Source organism: Arvicanthis niloticus, chromosome 1 (assembly GCF_011762505.2).
Source record: "Arvicanthis niloticus isolate mArvNil1 chromosome 1, mArvNil1.pat.X, whole genome shotgun sequence".
Classification (NCBI taxonomy): Eukaryota; Metazoa; Chordata; class Mammalia; order Rodentia; family Muridae; genus Arvicanthis; species Arvicanthis niloticus.
This window is the reverse complement of record NC_047658.1, coordinates 88260713-88279800: the sequence shown is the minus strand read 5'-3', so window position 1 is coordinate 88279800 and position 19088 is coordinate 88260713. Positions and strand designations below refer to the sequence as shown.

General features: G+C 45.7%; 1 protein-coding gene across 2 annotated transcripts in view; it reads right to left on the bottom strand.

Moving 5' to 3' along the window:
* Positions 1–19088, bottom strand: part of Eef2k (eukaryotic elongation factor 2 kinase) — a 58735-nt gene that overhangs the window by 31181 nt on the left and 8466 nt on the right. The window contains exons 2-3 of one of the 2 annotated variants that reach the window (XM_034515185.2): positions 14867–15018; positions 12470–12788 (exon numbers count right to left, since the gene is read on the bottom strand). In XM_034515185.2, coding sequence (XP_034371076.1) covers positions 12470–12712 — 243 coding nt within the window. In that variant the 5' untranslated portion in view covers positions 12713–12788; positions 14867–15018. The remainder of the gene's footprint in view (positions 1–12469; positions 12789–14866; positions 15019–19088) is intronic. The other variant, XM_034515177.2, reaches the window with a different exon arrangement.

The window sequence follows — 19088 nt, the reverse complement described above, 5'->3', positions numbered from 1 at the left end:
CCTCAGCAGTGAAACAAACGAAAAAAATAGAAATTATACTCACTCCCAAAAAATGTTTTTGTAAGTTACATTCCAAGGAGCAGTGAATATGTCACTCAAATTTTAACAGGCTATTATGTCAAAGAAATGTAAAATCTGCAGGTTGCAACAGTGTAGATAACTAACGCAGTGTGTGAGTTTGTTGCTACAGAAATGACTCCTCACTTGTTCTCCATGGTCAGACTTTAAGCTTACATTTCCTCTTATGAATGAATGACTCCCAGCAGCTTTGCTGACATCCAAACCAGTTACTGAATTCCAATCCCTGTACTTTAAAAGGCACATCACTGTCCTCTCATACAGTCCAGCTGCAGTGACAGTCATCTGTCTTTCTGGGGAGAAACAGGCTGCCTGTTCTTCTGCACATGTCTATACTCGTGGAGACATGGTTCTCTGGCTGTCTATCTTCAGTGATGACACCACCACCAGCAACAAGGGCTGTCCCATGCCGGAGGGATGGGCTGTCAACAGAAGTATGTGTGTGTGTGTGTGTGTGTGTGTGTGTGTGTGTGTGTGTGTTACTCATGCTCTCGTATGTTTTGCTGGGAACTGAACCTATGGCCTCATGCATGCCAGGCAAGCATTCTACCATTGAACTATACTGTCAGCTCTGCAAGTGTAAACCAAAGTCAACAAACAAAACTCACTAACATAAAGGAGACTCTGTTGATGCTGCTAAGAATGAACCCAGGGCCCCACGCATGCTACCACATGCTCTACCACTGAGTGACACTCCCAGCCATTAGATGATTCTTAAGTCTCCACCAGCTTGATATTCTCAAGTTCAAACGATTTTAAATCTCACCTGCTGAGTAGGCGAGTTAATTTTATAGATGCTGACGGTTTGTTATAAAAAAGAGGAAGGAGCCAGGAAGAACTGCACACAAATGTAGCTCTAGCCCCTCAGCAGGAGCTCCTGAGTTCAAAGTCAGCTAGCAACAGGGCAAGACCTTGTCTCAAAAAAGGAAGACTGGCTCAGTGGTTGAAGCATTGACTGCTCTTCCCGGAGGTTCTGGGTTCAAGGGTCAGCATATATACTGTAGCTCGCAAACACCTAAAACTGGAGTTCTAAGGGGATCCAGTGTTCTCTTTTGACCACATGGTGCATGATATACAACAGACAAAACAGCCATCATGTAAATAAATATAAATCTTTTTTTTTAAGGAGGGGAGAACAGAGGGCAGAGGTGAGATGGCACAATGGGTGAAGGTATTGGACACCGTGAGCTCAAACTCTGGGACCCATATTGTAGAAAGGGAAAAAGATTCCCCAAGTTATCCTCTGACTTCTACATATGTGTGATGACAGAGCTCACCCAAGCCCCCATACAGAGCACACCCAAGCCCCCCATATAGAGCACACCCAAGACCCACATACAGAGTACACCCAGGCCCCCCATACAGAGCACACCCAGGCCCCCCATACAGAGCACACCCAGGCCCCCCATACAGAGCACACCCAGGCCCCCCATACAGAGCACACCCAAGCCCCACATACAGAGCACACCCAAGCCCCCCATACAGACACATACAGTCACCCCCACATACAGAACACACCCAAGCTCCCCCACAGAGCACACCCAAGTCCCCCATACAGAGCACACTAAAGCCCCCCCCCAACATATTCAGCATATCTAAAACTTCCACACACACTTATACAGAGCACACCCAAGCCCCCACAAGGAAGTTTAAAAAGGGAATAGAAAGATTTGTTTCTTCTAAAAATACAAAACAAAAGTAAATAAACAGAATTTCAACAATACGAACATTTCTTGGAAGATTTGAGGTGATGCTAGAACAGGACAAGGGTCTTCTCAGTCTTTGGCACAAGTGACAATGGGACTGGGCTTTTTATTCTTGTTTTGGTTTGTGTTTCAAGACAGGTCTCATGTATTCCAGGCTAGCCTCAAACCTGATATAGTCCAGGATGACCTTCAACTTCTGATCATTCTGCCTCCACCTCCACAAGAGCTGGGGTTATAGGCGTGTACCAGCACACTGGATTTATGCAAGGCTTGAACCCAGGACTTCACGCATTCTAACCAAGCCCTCTGCCTTCTGAGTTACAGCTACAACCCTTGTTTTAATATTGATATGTTATTTCCATGGTCACGGCAATCATAGCCGTTTATGAAGCATCCAGGGACTGGCTGACCCCTCCTTCAATGATCAACTGCTCCATAATAAATGTTCTGTCCCACTGTTGATGTGCAGATTCCAAGAAATACAACACTGAGTCTGCCCTCTCCCTCCTGGAGAAAAAAAAGAGGGTTTCCACTGGCACGTGGCTGCCACGTGTACTTAACAGCTGCATATACTCATCCATGGAATGAAATACTTCATATAGCTGTGAAATATTGGAAACTGTCAACATATCTCACAAATCCTAAGAAACCAAATGTCTTAGTTAGGGTTTACTGCTGTGAGCCGACACCATGACCAAAGCAACTCTTATAAGGACAACATTTAATTGGGGCTGGCTTATAGGTTCAGAGGTTCAGTTCATTATCATCAAGATGAGAACATGGCAGCATCCAGGCAGGCATGGTGCAGGAGGAGCTGAGAGTTCTGCATCATCTGAAGGCTGCTAGCAGAATATTGGCTTTTAGGCAGCTAGAATGACGGTCTTAAATCCCACATCACAATGACACACCTACTCCATCAAGGCCACACCTACTCCAACAGGGCTACACCCTCTAACAGTGCCAGCCCTTGGGCCGAGCATATACAAACCATCACACCAAAGAAACCACAAAATTAAAGCTCCTCCATGCAACAGTCCACCCTAGAGCAGAAAGGTGTCATTCTTTCTCTTCCAGTACTGGGGATGAACCTTGGATCTCCCACATGCCAGAAAGCACTTCGCCACTGAGCTATATCCCCAGCCTTCTTTGTGTTTGTGTGTGCTCAGCTCAAGCCTGCTACCAGGAGTGTGATTCCCAGGACCCACGTGATAGAAGGAAAAGAACTGAGTTCAAGTTATTCTTTGCCCTCATACATGTGCCATAGAATGTGTGCTCTCTCATACAAAGTGTATAAATAAACAATTTTAACAAGCAAAATAACCAGGCATAGTGGCAGATGCCTTTAATCCCAGCATTCAGAAAGCTGTGAGTTCAAGGCCAGCTTGGTCTTCGTGGAAAGCTCATAGTCATCCAATGCTACATTAGAGGTCCTTCCTCAAGACAAATCAATCAATCGAACCAAAAAACCCAAAAGGAATTCCTGTTTGCAAAGACTACCTACAACTGGTCTCCCTAACTTTTGGGGTTCATCGTCCCGGTCAAGAAAAGGTAAAGATGAAAATAATAAAAATCAAAGCTACAGATTTTTTTGAGGGTGACATAACACCATGGCCTCTTGGGAACCCCTTCCCTCCGATACCCAGAAAGCATTCTACTGGCTTCTCCTGGCAATTTGTGAGGCCAGAGCTAGGTGGGAGAATCTCAGATTCAGAGACAAGGGAAGCCTGGAGGTGTGAGACTCAGACAGAGGAAGCTTTGCCCCGACTAACACAAGAAGATGACTACAGTTACTATGCAACCTTCCTATGCCACTCCTTGGAATGGGTCTGTATCTACAGGCCAACGAGATGAGTCAATGGGTAAGGCCATTTGTCATCGACCTTGATGACCTGAGTGTGATCTTGGGATCTCCCTTCTATCAATTCCTGCAAGTTGTCCTCTGACTTCTACATGAATAACGTAGCACTAAATAAATAAATACTCGGTAAAACTTTTTAAGTCTAGGCAAACTCCTAGAGACAGGATGTAGACTATTGGTCATGAGGACTAGAGACTGGATAGACTAGAGTCGTAGGTGATGCCTGAGAGGAACGGCTTTCAACAGAAGGAGGAATAGAGGTGGACGCGTGATTTTTCTGAATATACCGAAAGCCACTGGATTGTACATTTAAATGAGTAAGTTGAACGGCATGTGGGTTATATTTTCACAAAATTTCAGAAAACAACGAAAATAAGACAGCGAAGGGGCATCCTTGTCAATAAATAGCTGTGCCCACTGCAGTGAAGGCTTTCAGCATACTCCTTAATAAATATGAACCCCCACAGCAGGATTGCAACCTCCTTAAACTCCTCCTGTGGGCCAGATCCCAGCTCTCCAGATAGCATTCCTTCCTATGACAACAGGACTCTTTTTCAACTGGCCAGTGGGCTTTCATCTTGCAGGAGAGCAAAGCTTTTTTGGTCTCTTTATTATTTTAACTTGAGACTGAACCCAGGGTCTCAGGCTTACTAGGCAAGCACTCCAGCCATCCAGCCACAGACTGACCAATCCCTTAAGCTTTGTTTTCTGACTGCATTCGCGAAGCACAAAACGCTGGTTTACTTTCTACAGTCATGGTTTGAGGCCTGAGGCTGCCAGGGTGGAGCCTCCCAGGCTTTAGGCCTGGACACTTCTCTGCCCAGTGAATCAGCATATTCTGGCTCACCGGTCTCATTCTGGGGTGACTATATTTTTTTTTCCTTTTTGCCCCAAGCTGCTAGACCCACCCTCAGTGCATTAACAGCATGTATACAATTGAAGATGGGAAGGTGTAGCAAGCAGGTGTGCCCATGCGCAGCGGAGCAGTTCGCTGGTGTAATCAGCCATCCCCACACAAATTTAAAGTTAAGATTCTGCCCAAGCCACTCTATTCTCTGGCAAGTGTATCCCTGTACAAGCAAAGCCATATGTACAAGGAAACACTGTCCTCCAGAGAAATGAAATTCAGTCGTTAAAGACAACAAGCAAATAAACGAAGCCTTGGACTGGATCACAAACACTGAAGAGAAAAAAAAAGATACAATTAAAATCAAGCCACAAGATATAGCGAGATACAAATTGCAGTTATTAACAGCAGGACTCTGAAGAAGGATCTCTAGGGAGGGAACACAGTCCGGCCACCTCCCAGGCACATGACTTCATTTCATTTACATCTGGCACACTGCCAGCTGTCTGGGCTACAGGGATCACCGTGTACATTGTACGGAGTAAGGCACGTACTGCAGAGCCTGCCCACACCACAGACAAACCACGGAAGTTAGAGTTCACGTCGGCTCCCAAGAGAATATGGGAGGGTGGCCACCAGGGTGCAAACCCATTTATAATTCTCCATGAGAACAAAAGGAAGAACATCAGGGTGAGAACACACCCTCACTGACCTGGGCTGAGGTGGGAGGCACATTTTCACTTGTTTAAATGATACAGTTTATGTCGTTTTACTTTGTACATACATTATGTATAGATTTTATAGATCATACAATTTATTTTTAAGTTTGCATGTACAAGGGCTACAGAGACAGCTCGGCAGTTAAGAGCACTGGCTGCTCTTAGAATAGACCGAGGTTTGGTTCCCAGAATGTACATGTCGGCTCAAAACTAACTCCAGTTCTCTGGGATCCCACACCCTCTTCTAGCTTCCAAGGCACAAAAGTGATGCAAACACACACAATCAGGTAATGCATACACATGAAATAATTTTTTTTTTTAAAGTTTACATGTCCCAGCACTTGGGAGGCAGAGGCAGGTGGATTTCTGAGTTCAAGGCCAGCCTGGTCTACTGAGTGAGTTCCAGGATAGCCAGGGCTACACAGAGAAACCCTGTCTCAAAAAACCAAAAAAAAAAAAAAAAAAAAAAAAAAAAAAAAAAGTTTACATGTGTGAATTTACAATACACAAAATACATATACATACAACTATATACATACAAATAGTTTGTCACCATATTTACATATATTTAAAGTGTGTATGTATTATTATGCTATTTGCAGTACGGAGGAACAAATTCATTGACATTTTTCTCAAAGGGCTGGGGTTGCTGTTTAATGTAGAACACTGGCCTAGAATGTCACAGTTTCTCTAAGTTTCAATCCCTAGCACATCCAGAAAAAAAGTCCTTTCAGAAGGACTGAATTGGTGCTGGCGGGACAGCTAGACAGGTAAGGTTGAATTTGTCATGCAAGCATGGTAACTCCATTGGATTCCTGGGTCTTGAAGGTGGAAGAAGAGAACCCGCTGCAGAAAGTTGTCCTCTGATCTCCACACAAGTGCCAGGGCACACACACACACACACACACACACACACACACACACACACACACGTGCATATACACACAATAATTGAATAAATAAGTAAATGTAAAAAATTAATATAATTTGTAATGGGGGAGGGGAGAATAAAATGTAGAAGGATCCACCATAGTAGCACATGCTTATAGTCCAAGCACAAGAAAGGTGGTCCAATCAGGAGCTCCCAGGCCATTCAGGGAGAGTTTGAGGCCATCCTGAGCTACATGAGACCCTCTCTTACAAAGTCTAAGGCTCATGACTTTACTCTCAGCACTCGGGAGGCAGAGGCAGGTCAGTTTCTGAGTTCAAGACCAGACTGATCTACAGAGCAAGTTCCAGGACAGCCTGGGACACACAGAGAAATGTAGACACCCCTATGTAGACACCCCTCCTCCACGAAAGCATCCCAAACCACTATGGGGAGGTTGGGGGGTGGATCTGGGAGGATAGCAGGAGGAGCAGCAGTAAATAAAATCAAAATTCTTGAAATGCATAAGATTCTCAAAGAATAGACACTTTGTATTAAAAAATGTCTGGGCTCAAACCAACCAACTAAACCAGAAAATGCAGAACTCTGTCCAAAGTGTAGAAAAGAAAAGTCACCCTCTGATCCTGTCCTAAAGCAATCCCTCAAGGTGATACTCTTCCTTAATCAATCAATCTCAAACTAACTAACTCTCACTCTACCTCTCCCTATCCCTCTTCCTCTCTGAGTATCCTACATAACTAAATCCTGGGGCTGGGGCCTTGTCTCACAGGGGATAAGCCTCCTCTGAGGGAAGACTGGTATCTCCTGAGAGGCCTTCTGAGTGATTCTGCTCCATCCCTTGGGAACAGGAGTACTGACAGAATCTGATATTTCACAATACATACTCAGTACCTGCTAGAGCCTGTTTTTTTGTAGGAAGGCCAGATGGCCATTTTGGTTAAACAGCTCAAGTTACCATGTCAACAGTATATAATTTTTTTAAAAATTAAAACATATTAAGTGCCAAGGGAAATGAGACTGGAAGCTAAGCTCTAGTCTTTCCCTGGACCCACTCCTGTGGCCACATTCCATGAGCAATGAAGACTTAATCCGTCCTGTGCCTGGTTCAAAATTTTATCAAGTGCTTCTTATTTATCTACAAGTTAAAGGAATGGCGGAGCCATCAAACAGCCCCCAGCCTGCAATTAGGAGCCGACTCATGGAGTAACACTGAGCTCTGACAGATGCTTGAGGAGTCTGCTGAGAGCCCAAGGGAACACAGTGGAAACTCCGCAGAGTTTAAGTCTGGAGGTTTCATTGACCAAAGCCTCTCTAATGCTGTGATCCTTTAGTGCAGATCCTCATGTTGTGGTGACCCCCGACCATAAAACTGTTTCCATTGCTACTTCATAACTGTGATTTTGCTGTTGTTAAGAATCGTCATGTGGTGGGGTGAACTGAATCTAGGCGTTGCTCCCAGATTCTGAACTCACCCTTGAAGACCTGAGTTCGGAGGACAGGCTATCTGGGGATCTGTTTCTGAGGGACATAATGTGATCTGGTGATACTGCACTAGTTTTTCTTAAACTTTTTGGGAGTTCGGGACACAACTCACAGGTAGAGTGCTTTCTAAGCAAACCTCGAGGTTCTGTCCTGGAGGGAGAGAAGACCATTTATAAAGAGAGATATTGTCCTATCATGTTATCAAAACAATGAACTCCAAAAAATTAAAATCTCCTCTGGAATCCCATACTGAAAAAAGAGGAAGGCTAAATCCCAGGTGCCAGCCAGAGCAGAGGCCCACTTCCCAGGAAGAGATTTCACACAGTTCTGACAACATACCAGCTTGCAGGCACACCAGATCGAAGACACAGTGGGTCAATGACCCTTGACCTCTGGCAGGGGTTATAAGTTATGCCTACTCTAGCCTTCAATTTAAACCTAAACCTCATGTGTCAGAGCCCAAGAGATAGACTTAGGGGTCACTGGACCTCTTATTTGTTCCTCTGCACAGTGTGGCTGCACTGAATAACTCTCTCTCTTTAACTGCTGTATTAAAAGATGGTGGTAGCTTAGCCTAACTTGTTGAGCTTAGGTTGGGGATGAAAACCAGGGCCATGCCAAGCTAGGAAGGCATTCTTCCTCTGAGCCACACCCCTAGGACCTGAAATATTCATAGATAGTGTTTTTTAAAGACAGTCACATAATAACATCACTCATTTGAATGTAAATATGTCTCTCTGTTAGAACCGTGATGTGTCATTTAAAGAGGCCCCTCTGCCTGGGCCTTGGAGCTGTTTGCACACGACCCCTTCTAGCTGTCTCTGGAGATGAAAGCTGGGAAAAGGGAGAGCTTGGGGTGAAGTGTTGAGCCATTAGGAGCCTTGCAAAGCTGCCTCGGGATGGGAAGCAAGATAAACTGAAACCTGCCCTTCAGGGGCCCCACAAACCCAGCGGAGACTGAGTTATTTCTGGAGCTATGTGCTGGAGAGTGAGTTAAGCTAGAGCTCTAGCCCTGAGAAGGAAGAACAAAAAAACCACACACACACACACACACACACACACACACACACACACACACCCAACTACCCAACGTCTGCAAGAACTAAAATTACAAACTTTCTAAAACTAAACTAAAATTTAAAAATTCAGCAAACAACAATAACAGGAAAAACAAATGAATTCTGAAGCCACAGGACAGTTTTCATTGCAAATCTCAAAGCAGTAACAGGTATTTTGCTTCTGATGTTAATTCACTGTGAACAATGACCCAATTAAACAAGGGTGGCAGCACTATGTTTTAACTTTTTTATTTATTATTATACAGATTTTGAGGTAGGATGGAAAGAGAAATTACTGGCTGTGGGAAGGGAAAGAAGTACTCACCCAGAAGCCGTAAAAATAAAACCTCTCATCAGCTGAGAGCCAGGAACCTCCCCCAAAACAATGAACATGTCCTGTACAAGTTGCTCACACAGTTAATTTTTCTCTCATAGAGAGATTTTATACTAAGCAACAATGTCCCAGGCTTAGGCCTGAAGGCACAAGATCTTGGGTAGAGCTTCTATTCCCTCCCCCAGCAATCTCCCTCAAGATCTCCAACAAAACTGTTCACAATGAAGATGTCTTGCCTTCTGTACTTTACATTTATCAACTGTAATCCTGCAGGCACCCCTCAGCAAACACCCAGTGATCTCGTTTACATTTCTAAATGACCCTTCAAACCTCACCTAAATCCAACATAAGACTGTGGTAAAACAAACAAAAAACAAACAAACACAATACAGAGAGCTGGGCAGCAGGTACCTGCAGCAAGATGAGCACCTCGCCTGTCACAGCAGGTGCCTACGGCTAGGCATGCAACTCCATCTGTCTGTATAAAGTCCATCCACACTCATGTCTTGTCTTTCCTTCTGAGCCCCTCTCTTTCTCTCCACCCTGATGCTGACACCAGTAAATCATCTTTATCGGGGCTAGGGAAAGTGAGTCCCCAGTATCCCTGTCAAAGCCATGCAGGCATGGCAGCAGGCTGTAATCTCAGAACTCAGGGGATCCTCGGGGCAAATAGCTAGCTAGAATCAATAGAATTCATAGAGACCCTGCCTCTATAAACAAAATGGATAGTGATGGAAAAAGACATCCAGTGTCAACTCCTGGCTTCCACACACATACACACACACACTGACACACACCTAATCATACAATCACACACATGTGAACATGTATACCACACACATATATGCAAAACAAAAAACCCTCAAACCTTTATTAAAGCTCCAACCCTGCTGGGCATGGCGGTGGTGCACACCCTTGATCCCAGCACTAGGAAGGCAGAGGCAGACTGATCTCTGTGAGTCTGAGGCCAGCCTGGTCTATATATAGTAAATGGCAGACCTGCCAGAGCTACATGGGGAGACCCTTTCTAAAAGCAAAGCCGAAAACAATCCTGCTTCCAAAACTGGCTAATCCTGAATTTCTTCTCTATGTTGAAGCCATGAATCAGGAGATAAGGTCCTCACGGGTCTAGGGGATTCCTCAGACTCAGGGTGACAGGGGAGAGTTGCTTCCTGTGTTTATTCCCTCAAACACCGACAAGATCCAAAGCAGAGAACTTCCAAAGTGAGTTTGTATCAGTCAACAGATTTAGGAGCGGGTGGTTAATTAATGCAAAGGAATTTGGAGGTGCTTGAAATGGAACCCAGGACCTGTATGAGCCAAGCATGTACTCTATCTCCAGTATTCAGTCAGTAATAAATGGTTAGTGCCATATACTGGAATGTAGAATCAGCAATGGAAGTGTTAAATATTAAACCCCTACAGTATGCACTCAATCTAAGGTGCCATTTCAAAAATAATGGTTAACAAGAATTCAGCCTGCTCCTGCTGAGGCCAGGAGAGAATGGCAGACAACTGTTTACCTCACTGTACTCAGCTAATATCAAAAACATTACATGCCATAAATAAATGCAACTGAATTAAAGCATGTGATTAAGTGCCTAAGCACATGACCATTGAATGGTTTTCAATAAAATCATGAAGTCCAATACATATTTTTGTCTGTTTGTCTTTTTAAAAAAAATCTTGAAAGATTCATCTGTAAAATTTTTATGTATGTGCATACATGTACATGTAAATGCCATGTGTGTACAAGGGTAACCGGGTCAGAAGGAAGCATTAGACCTTAGAGCTGGAGCTAGACAGTAATGAGCAGGCTGAAGAGGGTGCTAGGCCTCAAACTTGGGTTGTTTGCAAAAGCAGCACAATTTCTCAGCAGATGAGCCGTTTTCCCAGCCTATTTTGTCAATTTTGAAAACAAGGAATCCCATCCCAGGCTGGTCTCAAACCTGAGCTGGAGCTGACAGTGACCTTGAACGTCTGATCATCTTGCCCCCACCACCTCTCAAATGCTGGAATCCTTAAATGATGCTAGGGATGGAACCCAGGGCTTGATGTGTCCCAGGCGAGCACTCTGCCAACTGAGCTGCATCTCCAGACCTAAACACACACTCTCTGAAACACTAATGAGCACTTTACAGGAAGTCCATCAGCAAAAACAACAGTCACTATGTCAGCTGCATGTGTGAAGGGTGTGGATAGTGGTCCTTTTTATCTGTGCCTTCCTAATCTCTGGCTTCAGTTACTTGTGGCCAGTGAGATAGCACAGAAGCATCTACATGTACACAGTACAATATGATGTCTAGAGAGAATGAGAGAGACTGCATGACTACAACTTTAGAGTTTGTTTGTTCTGGTTTGGTTCTTTTCAGTGCTGAAGATGGCACCCAGTGCCTTGTATATGGGCAGCAAGTACTTACCAATGAGCTACACCCCCAGCATGTAGATTTTATTATACTATTTGTTATATTTGTTCTATTTTATTATTAGTGACTATTGATCTCTTAATGTGTTTAGTTTATGACTTAAACCTTTATCATGGGTATGAGTGTATAGAGGGCAGAGGGTTAGGCACTACTCATGTCTCACACATCCCCTGCAGTCTTAGAAAACTTTGCTCATGGATAAGGATGGATTATCCAAGATTGGGGTCCACACCTATTACCCCAGCACTTGGGAGGTAGAAGCAGGAGAATTAGGAGTTCAAAGTCATCTTGGCAACATAGTGATTCTGAGACTTCATAAAACCCTGTCTCAAAAGGCAAACAAACAAACAAACCAAAACCAACCAACCAACCAAACAAACAAACAAAAAAACAGGTGGTAGTGGTGCACACGTTTAATCCCAGCACTCAGGGGAGGCAGATGCAAGCAGATCTCTGTGAATTCAAGGCCAGCTCGGTCTACAGAGCTGAGGCTAGTTCTATGACAGTCAAGGCTACACAAAGAAACACTGTCTCAAATAAATAAATAAATAAATAAATAAATAATTAATTAATATTGAGTCCACAGGCAATCCCGGCACTCCCAAGGCTGAGGCAGGAGGCTCATGAGCTCCTGGTCAGCTTGGCTACTTAATGAAACCCTGTCTCAATGATAACAAACCAAGAGAAATAATTGCATAGGCCAAAAAACAACCCACAGGAACCTATTTGAGTTCTAGAACCCAACTTGAGTTTTCAGGTTTACCAATAAGCGCCTTTACTGACTGAGTCAACTGCAGCCCCAAAAGGTTTTCAATCTATTTGAAAAACACTGCTCTGTGAAAAACACTGCTCTGTGGCAAAAAACAAAACAAAACAAAAACCAAAAACAAACAAACAAACAAAAACCCCTTATCTTAAACCAACAGTCACCTCCTAGATTAACAGTAACACCCTCCCATGCAGAATGCACTGCCAGGGTTTGGGGACAACTAAGTTATCAGTCAGAGACCCGGGCTCCCCGTCCCTCAGAACAGGTGGGATGGACACAAATGCAGAGCTGGTAGCCACTCACCTTGAAGTGGAAGGAGCTAGCTGGTGACCCTGTGGAGCCGCACTCCGTTCTCATTAGGTTGTTATAGTAGCTCTGGACTTTGGAGCTGACATTCTGGTTGGACATGTGGTCATCGGTGATGGGGCAGATGAAGTAGCCCTCATCATCGTCACTGTCTGTGTCAGGGTCCCCATTGTGGCCAGTGCGGGAGGACCCGCCACCGTCAACACCTTCCAGGCGGAAGATGAGGTCTTCGTCTGCCATGTTGCGGGGGTGCCCGTGTAATCCGAGGGCTCCGCTGTGCAGCCAGAGTTACTGCGCAAGTGCAGCAAGGATGGTCCTGCAAAGAAAGTAGAGTAAGAGGGTTGGGTGCCAGCCTTCGGACGTGAGGGTTGTCTAGGTACCTGCACGACAGAAGTGATGACCACACGTCAGAATGAAAACCCTATCTTTTGGGGAGGCTGTTGGAAACAAGCTTGTAATATGTGGGGACCATTTCAAATGTCCAAGCCCAGTCATTTCACTCCAGAGAACCCTTGATCCAGTGCTTAGAAACCAGAAGCACCTTGCAAACAACCACAGCTATTGTTTAAGGATATACATTGTATCAAATCACTCCTTGGCTTGACACCCTTCAGAAACCCCTCATTCAAGGACTACAATGCATGCTTTACTAAGGTTATACCAGCTGGGGCCCTGGACCCCTGCCATAGACCTCAGGCCTTGGCTGCTCTTCCGGGGAACACTGGTTTTTTTTCCATTTAGTGAACACACCAAATGTGTTTCCACGTCAAGGCCTTTGTACTGCTGTTCCCTGTGCCTGGAACAGCCTTCTGAACTGTGTTATTTCTCACCATTGGGGTGGTGGCCCAAAAGATGCCACTTAGAGAAATCTCCAAATTTCCAAATCAAGAATCTTGTTTTATTATCTTCTCAATGATCTTCCTGAGTTGAAATTGTCCTGTGTACTTTCTTTTCTTCCATTTATTGTTTTCCCCTTTTAATAGATTCTAAGGTGGAGAACATCTTTAATCCCAGCAGTCAGTGAGGCAGAGTCTTTGAGTGAGTTTGAGACCAGTGTGGTCTACAGAGGGAATTTTGGACTGCCCAGATTACACAGAGAAACCCTATCCCCAACCACCCCCCCCCCAAAAAAAAAAATTAAAAACAACCAGAGACAAAGATGGAGCAGAGACTAAGGGAATGGCCAACCAATGACTGCCCCAAATTGAGATCCAGTTCATGGGCAAGAACCAATCCCTGACACTATCAATGATACTCCACTATGCTTGCAGACAGGAACCTAGCATAACTGTCCCCTGAGAGGCCCCACCTAGCAGCCAATGGAAAGAGATGCAGAGACTCACAGCCAAACAGTAGACAGAGCTCCAGGAGTCTTGTGGAAGAGTTGGGATAAAGACTGAGGGCCCTGAAGGAGACAGGGACTCCACAGGAAGACCAACAGAGTCAACTAACCTGGACCCTTGGTGGCTTCCAGAGACTGAATCACCAACCAAAAAGCAAGCACGGGCTGGACCTAGGTAGGCCTCCTGCACACATGTTGCAGATGTGCAGCTTGGTCTTCATGCAGTCCCCAAACAACTGGAGCAGGGGTTATCCCTGAGCCTGTTGCTTGCCTGCTTGCCTGTCTGCTTGCCTGTCTTCCTGCCTGTCTGCCCACCTGCCTGCCTGTGGTTCTTGAGCCCCTAAATGGACTGCCTCAGTGGAAGAGGATGTGCCTAGTCCCTCAGTGACTTGATGTATGAGGGTGGGGGTGAGGTGGGGGGGTGGCTTTAGGATGGGGGTGGGGTTTGACACCAGAAGAGGGGCTGCCCTTTCTCAAAAGAGAAGAGGAAGGGGAAATAGGGGGGAGGACCTGTGTGAGGGGATTCTGGGAGGAGAGGAAACTCCATTGTAAAGGGGAAAAATAAATAAATTTAATTTTAAAAAAGATGCTTGAGAAAACAACAACAAAAAGAAGATAGATTCTTTTCTCAATAAAACATCCTGACTACGATCTCCCCTCCCTCTACTCCTCCCATTCCCTCCTCACCTCCCCTTCCCTGGATCTACTCCCTTTCTGTCTCTCATTAGAAAAAGCAGGCTTCGGCTGGGCCGGTGGTGGTGGCAGTGCACGCCTTTAATCCCAGCACTTAGGAGGCAGAGGCAGGCGGACTTCTGAGTTCAAGGCCAGCCTGGTCTACAGAGTGAGTTCCAGAACAGCCAGGGCTACACAGAGAAACCCTGTCTCGAAAAACCAAAAAAAAAAGAGCAGGCTTCTAAGGGATAATAATAAAATATAACAAAATAAAATATAAGAAAAAAAAAAACAAAACTATCATGTTGGAGTTGGACAAGACAACCAGAAGGAAAAGAGCCCAAGAGAAGGCACAAGAATCAGAAGCCCATGATACATACACAGAGGACCTGGTGCAGACCCGTGCAGTCCTGTGCACGCTGCTTCCATCTCTATGAGTTCATTGGAGCTTTGATCATGTGGAGTTAGAGGACATGGTTTCTCGGGGTTCTCCATCCTCTCTGGCTCTTACACTCCTGGGGCTTCCTGAGCGCTGAGGGAGGGATACAACAGACATCCCATGTAGAGCTGAGTGTCCCAAAGTCTCTACTCTGTATGTTTATCTGTGGGTCTCTGTATTTGTTACCGTCTGATACAGGAAGCTTCTCCGGTGATGGCTGAGTATAGGGGAGAAAGGTGGGCAGGAGAAATGAGGAATGACGTACTGAAGAAAGGCTCTAAGCTGATTGTGTTTGTATTCTGTCACTGCAGTGTGAACTGCCCACTCAAAATGAGTAGACTGTAAGATGTGCAAATTATACATTTCAGTAAAACTATTATCTGGAAGAAAAAGATAGTCAAGAAAAACTGCTTAAGTCTGAAAGGTGCAGATGACCAGGCTTCTGTCAAATGACAAAGGGAAGAATGTTTCTGTGTGCATTAAAAGTTTCCCAATAGGCGAGGTGGCATATGCCTGTAATCCCAGCAGCTAGGAGGCTGAGCCAGAAGAATCACTTGGAGCCTCTCTTCCTCTACCCCTCCCTCTACCCCTTCCCCTCCTCCCTCCTCTTCCCTCCCCCCTCCCCTCCCCGTCTCTCTGGAAGAAGGAGGAATATACTTGCCACAGTTTGTGTGTAGAAGTCAACAGATACCCATCAGGAGTTGATTCTCTTTTTCTACTATACGGATTCCAACTCAGGTTGCCAAGCTTGTGTAGTTAAATGCCTTGTTCCAGTCACCATCTCTACAGCCTGTTTTGAGACAGTGTCTCTCTATGGATGCAGTCCTGGCTGTCCTAGAACTCACAGTGTTGAACAGGCTGGCCTCAAACTGAGACCCACCTGCCTCTGCCTCCTGAGTACTGGGATTAAAGGCATGTGCCACAATGCCTGGCCTAATGTTTGGTTTTTTGTCTAAACCATTTCTTTCCTCTGAGGCTTTGGCACTTTCTTAGCAGCTACTGAAACAGGACATACTTTTACATTTTAACTCAGAACACGCTCCTAAAATAGAAATTAAAATTCCCAAACCTGTACTCTACCTTCCTTGACAAAATGTACCCTTGCTATTTTCTATTTAATTGTGCCCGTTGGTTTTGTTTCTCTCTAGCCTTTTCCTTCGAGTGCCAGCTACGCACTGATTTCTCCACTCCCAGTTTGAAACCTCATGTCAGCTGCCAAGTTTATTTTTTTACCCTCAGGGCAGGACAGTCACCAGCTTGGGACAGATGCCAGAGCCACCTAGTCCTCTTAAGGGTTTGCATGCAGCTCCTAGCCCCAGTGCCTCCTCTGTCCTATCAGCCTTACAGACCAGGACAGTGTGGTGCCTATATCTGCCAGCAGACTCAGCCAGTCGATGGCTTCAGAGGGCAGGATAGTGACATGCCCACACCTTCAGCTGTGGCACCAGGAAATGTGGCTCTGGGCTGAGATGCAGAACTTGAGGCCGTTTCTGGCAGATCAAGGCTCTGTTGCTGTGATCTGGCCATACTCATTTCCCAACCCTTACCTGACCACCCCTCCCCCACTGCTCGCGGCTGAGTAGGGAAGTGGCCTCCCTGTGGTTCCACAGCTAGCTCACAGAAGCTTTGAGACGGAACTATGAGACAGACGGAACCACAGATAAACATCCTCCAGACCCTGGAAACAGAGCTGCTGCTGACACCAGCTGTGACTGCCTGGCACTATGCCCCTGGTACCCAGAAGGCACTTGGTACACATCCAGAACCGAGTGAACCCAGTCTTGTGGGTTTCACATTGTCACGAGTTTGCTCTTAAGGAAGCCTGAGGCCACGCCTGTCAACTAAGTACACAGTCTCTCAAATAAGTGCTCCACTTACTTCCCAAACTACTTTACAGCTAGGCAAGACCATGAGCTGTATGACTTCCTGGGGATGTGAACAACTGTCTATTCACTCGGTATGGTAGTGATGACAGACCAAAGAAATGACACCCCCACCCCCACCCCCAACCCCACCCCCACCCCAAGTTCAGCTTGGTGAACCAATGGGGTTACCGGAGCAGCAGCATCTAAAGCCAACAACACCACACGCTTGAGGACTCAGGAGAGCGGCAGCCCCGAGCTCCTTGCCTACCTTGTGTCTTGCCTCGCTGGCTGCAGTGTCTGTCCCCCAGCAATTGCTCACTGTCTATATAAGCTCGGGAGGAGCCTGTTAATCTTGTAGCTTTCTGGGCTTCTCTCTTCAGAGGGGAGGCTTATCAGTTCTGTGGAAACGGTTTCACAACGCTACACACCCAAGTTGAGCTTGATGAAACAAGCAGAAAGGCTGTGTACAGCTTTGGGGAGGGGTTGGTTTGTTGGTGGTGTTTTAAAACATTCATTTGTTTCATTTGGGTCAGGGGAGCTCACAAAGAGCACATGGCGATGGGAGGACGGAAATGGGAGTCTCCTTCTACCATGTGGGTTCCAGGGACTGAACACAGGTCATTAGGCTTAGCAGCAGGTGCCTCTACCTTATGAGCCTTCTCTTTGGCCCCAGTAGGGAAAGGTTTTTAAAGGGAAAGAATATGTCCACTGTACCCTTCTGGCTAGAATGCAGATGTGGTTGCTGGAGTTTAGGCAGCTATGTTAGGCCATGAGGTACAAGCCAGACCCTGAGGTTAGCAGAGGCACAACACATAGGTCTCCGATCATGGGCAGCATCCTATTCATACTTTGATATTATAACATCATAAGGTGATAATTTATTATGTTTTGCTTCCCCCCCCCCCCACTTCAAGTTGCTAATGATATTGGTTGCAGCAATGCTTTCTCTCATAGCATAAAAGGTCACATTCCTTATGACAAGATGCCTTGCTAGGGACACATTAGGAAAACTAGTCTCAATGCGAAGTTGTAGCTTGGTGGCTGATTTCACTCTGCACATGAGACAGGTACCAGGGCTTTACCTCAGCTCCAGACTCCAGTTCTGACCCTCAGCTTCCTAGCAAACTCAATCTGTTATGGATTCCAAAACCCAAGGAAGGAGAGAGACCTCAGTTCACAGGAAATGAGAAATTTCCAGAAGTTACTCACTTAGGTACCCACAACTTCCCCCTTCCAGCCAGACACACCGACACACCTGAGGAGAAGTTTCTCCCGAGAGTTGTGTGTCCTTCCTCTCTCCCTGCCATACTATCAACCTGGGACGTAGAATCATAGCTGTCAGTTAGCTCTCTAGTACAGGCTGTGACACCGGCACAAGACTCATCTTCATTTTTCTAAATTGTGAGGCTAAGCCTTGAGTTCCAGCCAGAGGGGACCTAGATGTCTGGATATCAGCAAAGTCAAGATTCTTTAGGGGTCCTCAGGGAACAGCTATTCTCTAGAAGCCAGGATCACTCCAGAGGGGACCTGGATGTCTGGGTATCAGCAAAGCCAAGATTTTTAGGGGTCCTCAGGGAACAGCTATTCTCTGGAAGTCAAGATCTATCCATCTCCCTCTCCCTCTGTGTGTGTGTGTGTGTGTGTATGTGCACGCGCTAGGCTGTGTCTTGCTAAGCTGTGATCCTGTGGCAGCCATGGACATAAGAGACTATGCTTGGGCTGGGCAGTGGTGGCGCATGCCTTTAATCCCAGCACTTGGGAGGCAGAGGCAGGCGGATTTCTGAGTTCGAGGCCAGCCTGGTCTATAGAGTGAGTTCCAGGACAGCCAGGGCTACACAGAGAAACCCTGTCTCGAAAAACCAAAAAAAAAAAAAAAAAAAAAAAAAAAAAAAAAAAAAAAAAAAGAGAGAGAGAGAGACTATGCTTGGAATGGCCAAAGCAAGGCCTATAACAGGTCAGCAGACAAACCGCAATGGCTGCTGGTCCTCCTTGGGCTCACTCTCAGTGCCTGGAGCTATCTTTCTGTAGCAGCAAAGGCTTCAGCATCCCAGAGCCACTGCTACTGCCCTGCACTGACTGCACACGGAATATGCCTGGCAGCGTTAGCCCACAGCCTAGGAAACACAGGCAATTAGAAACACTTAAAGAATGTACAGTGTCTCTCAGGATCTACTCACTCCTACCCAGTAACATATGGTTAGAAGAGTTAGGATCAAAGCTGTTTCACAACACCAGAGCTTTTACATCCTAAGAGTAACTATAATTGATTAGCATCATTATAGGCCAGATGCCTGCTCC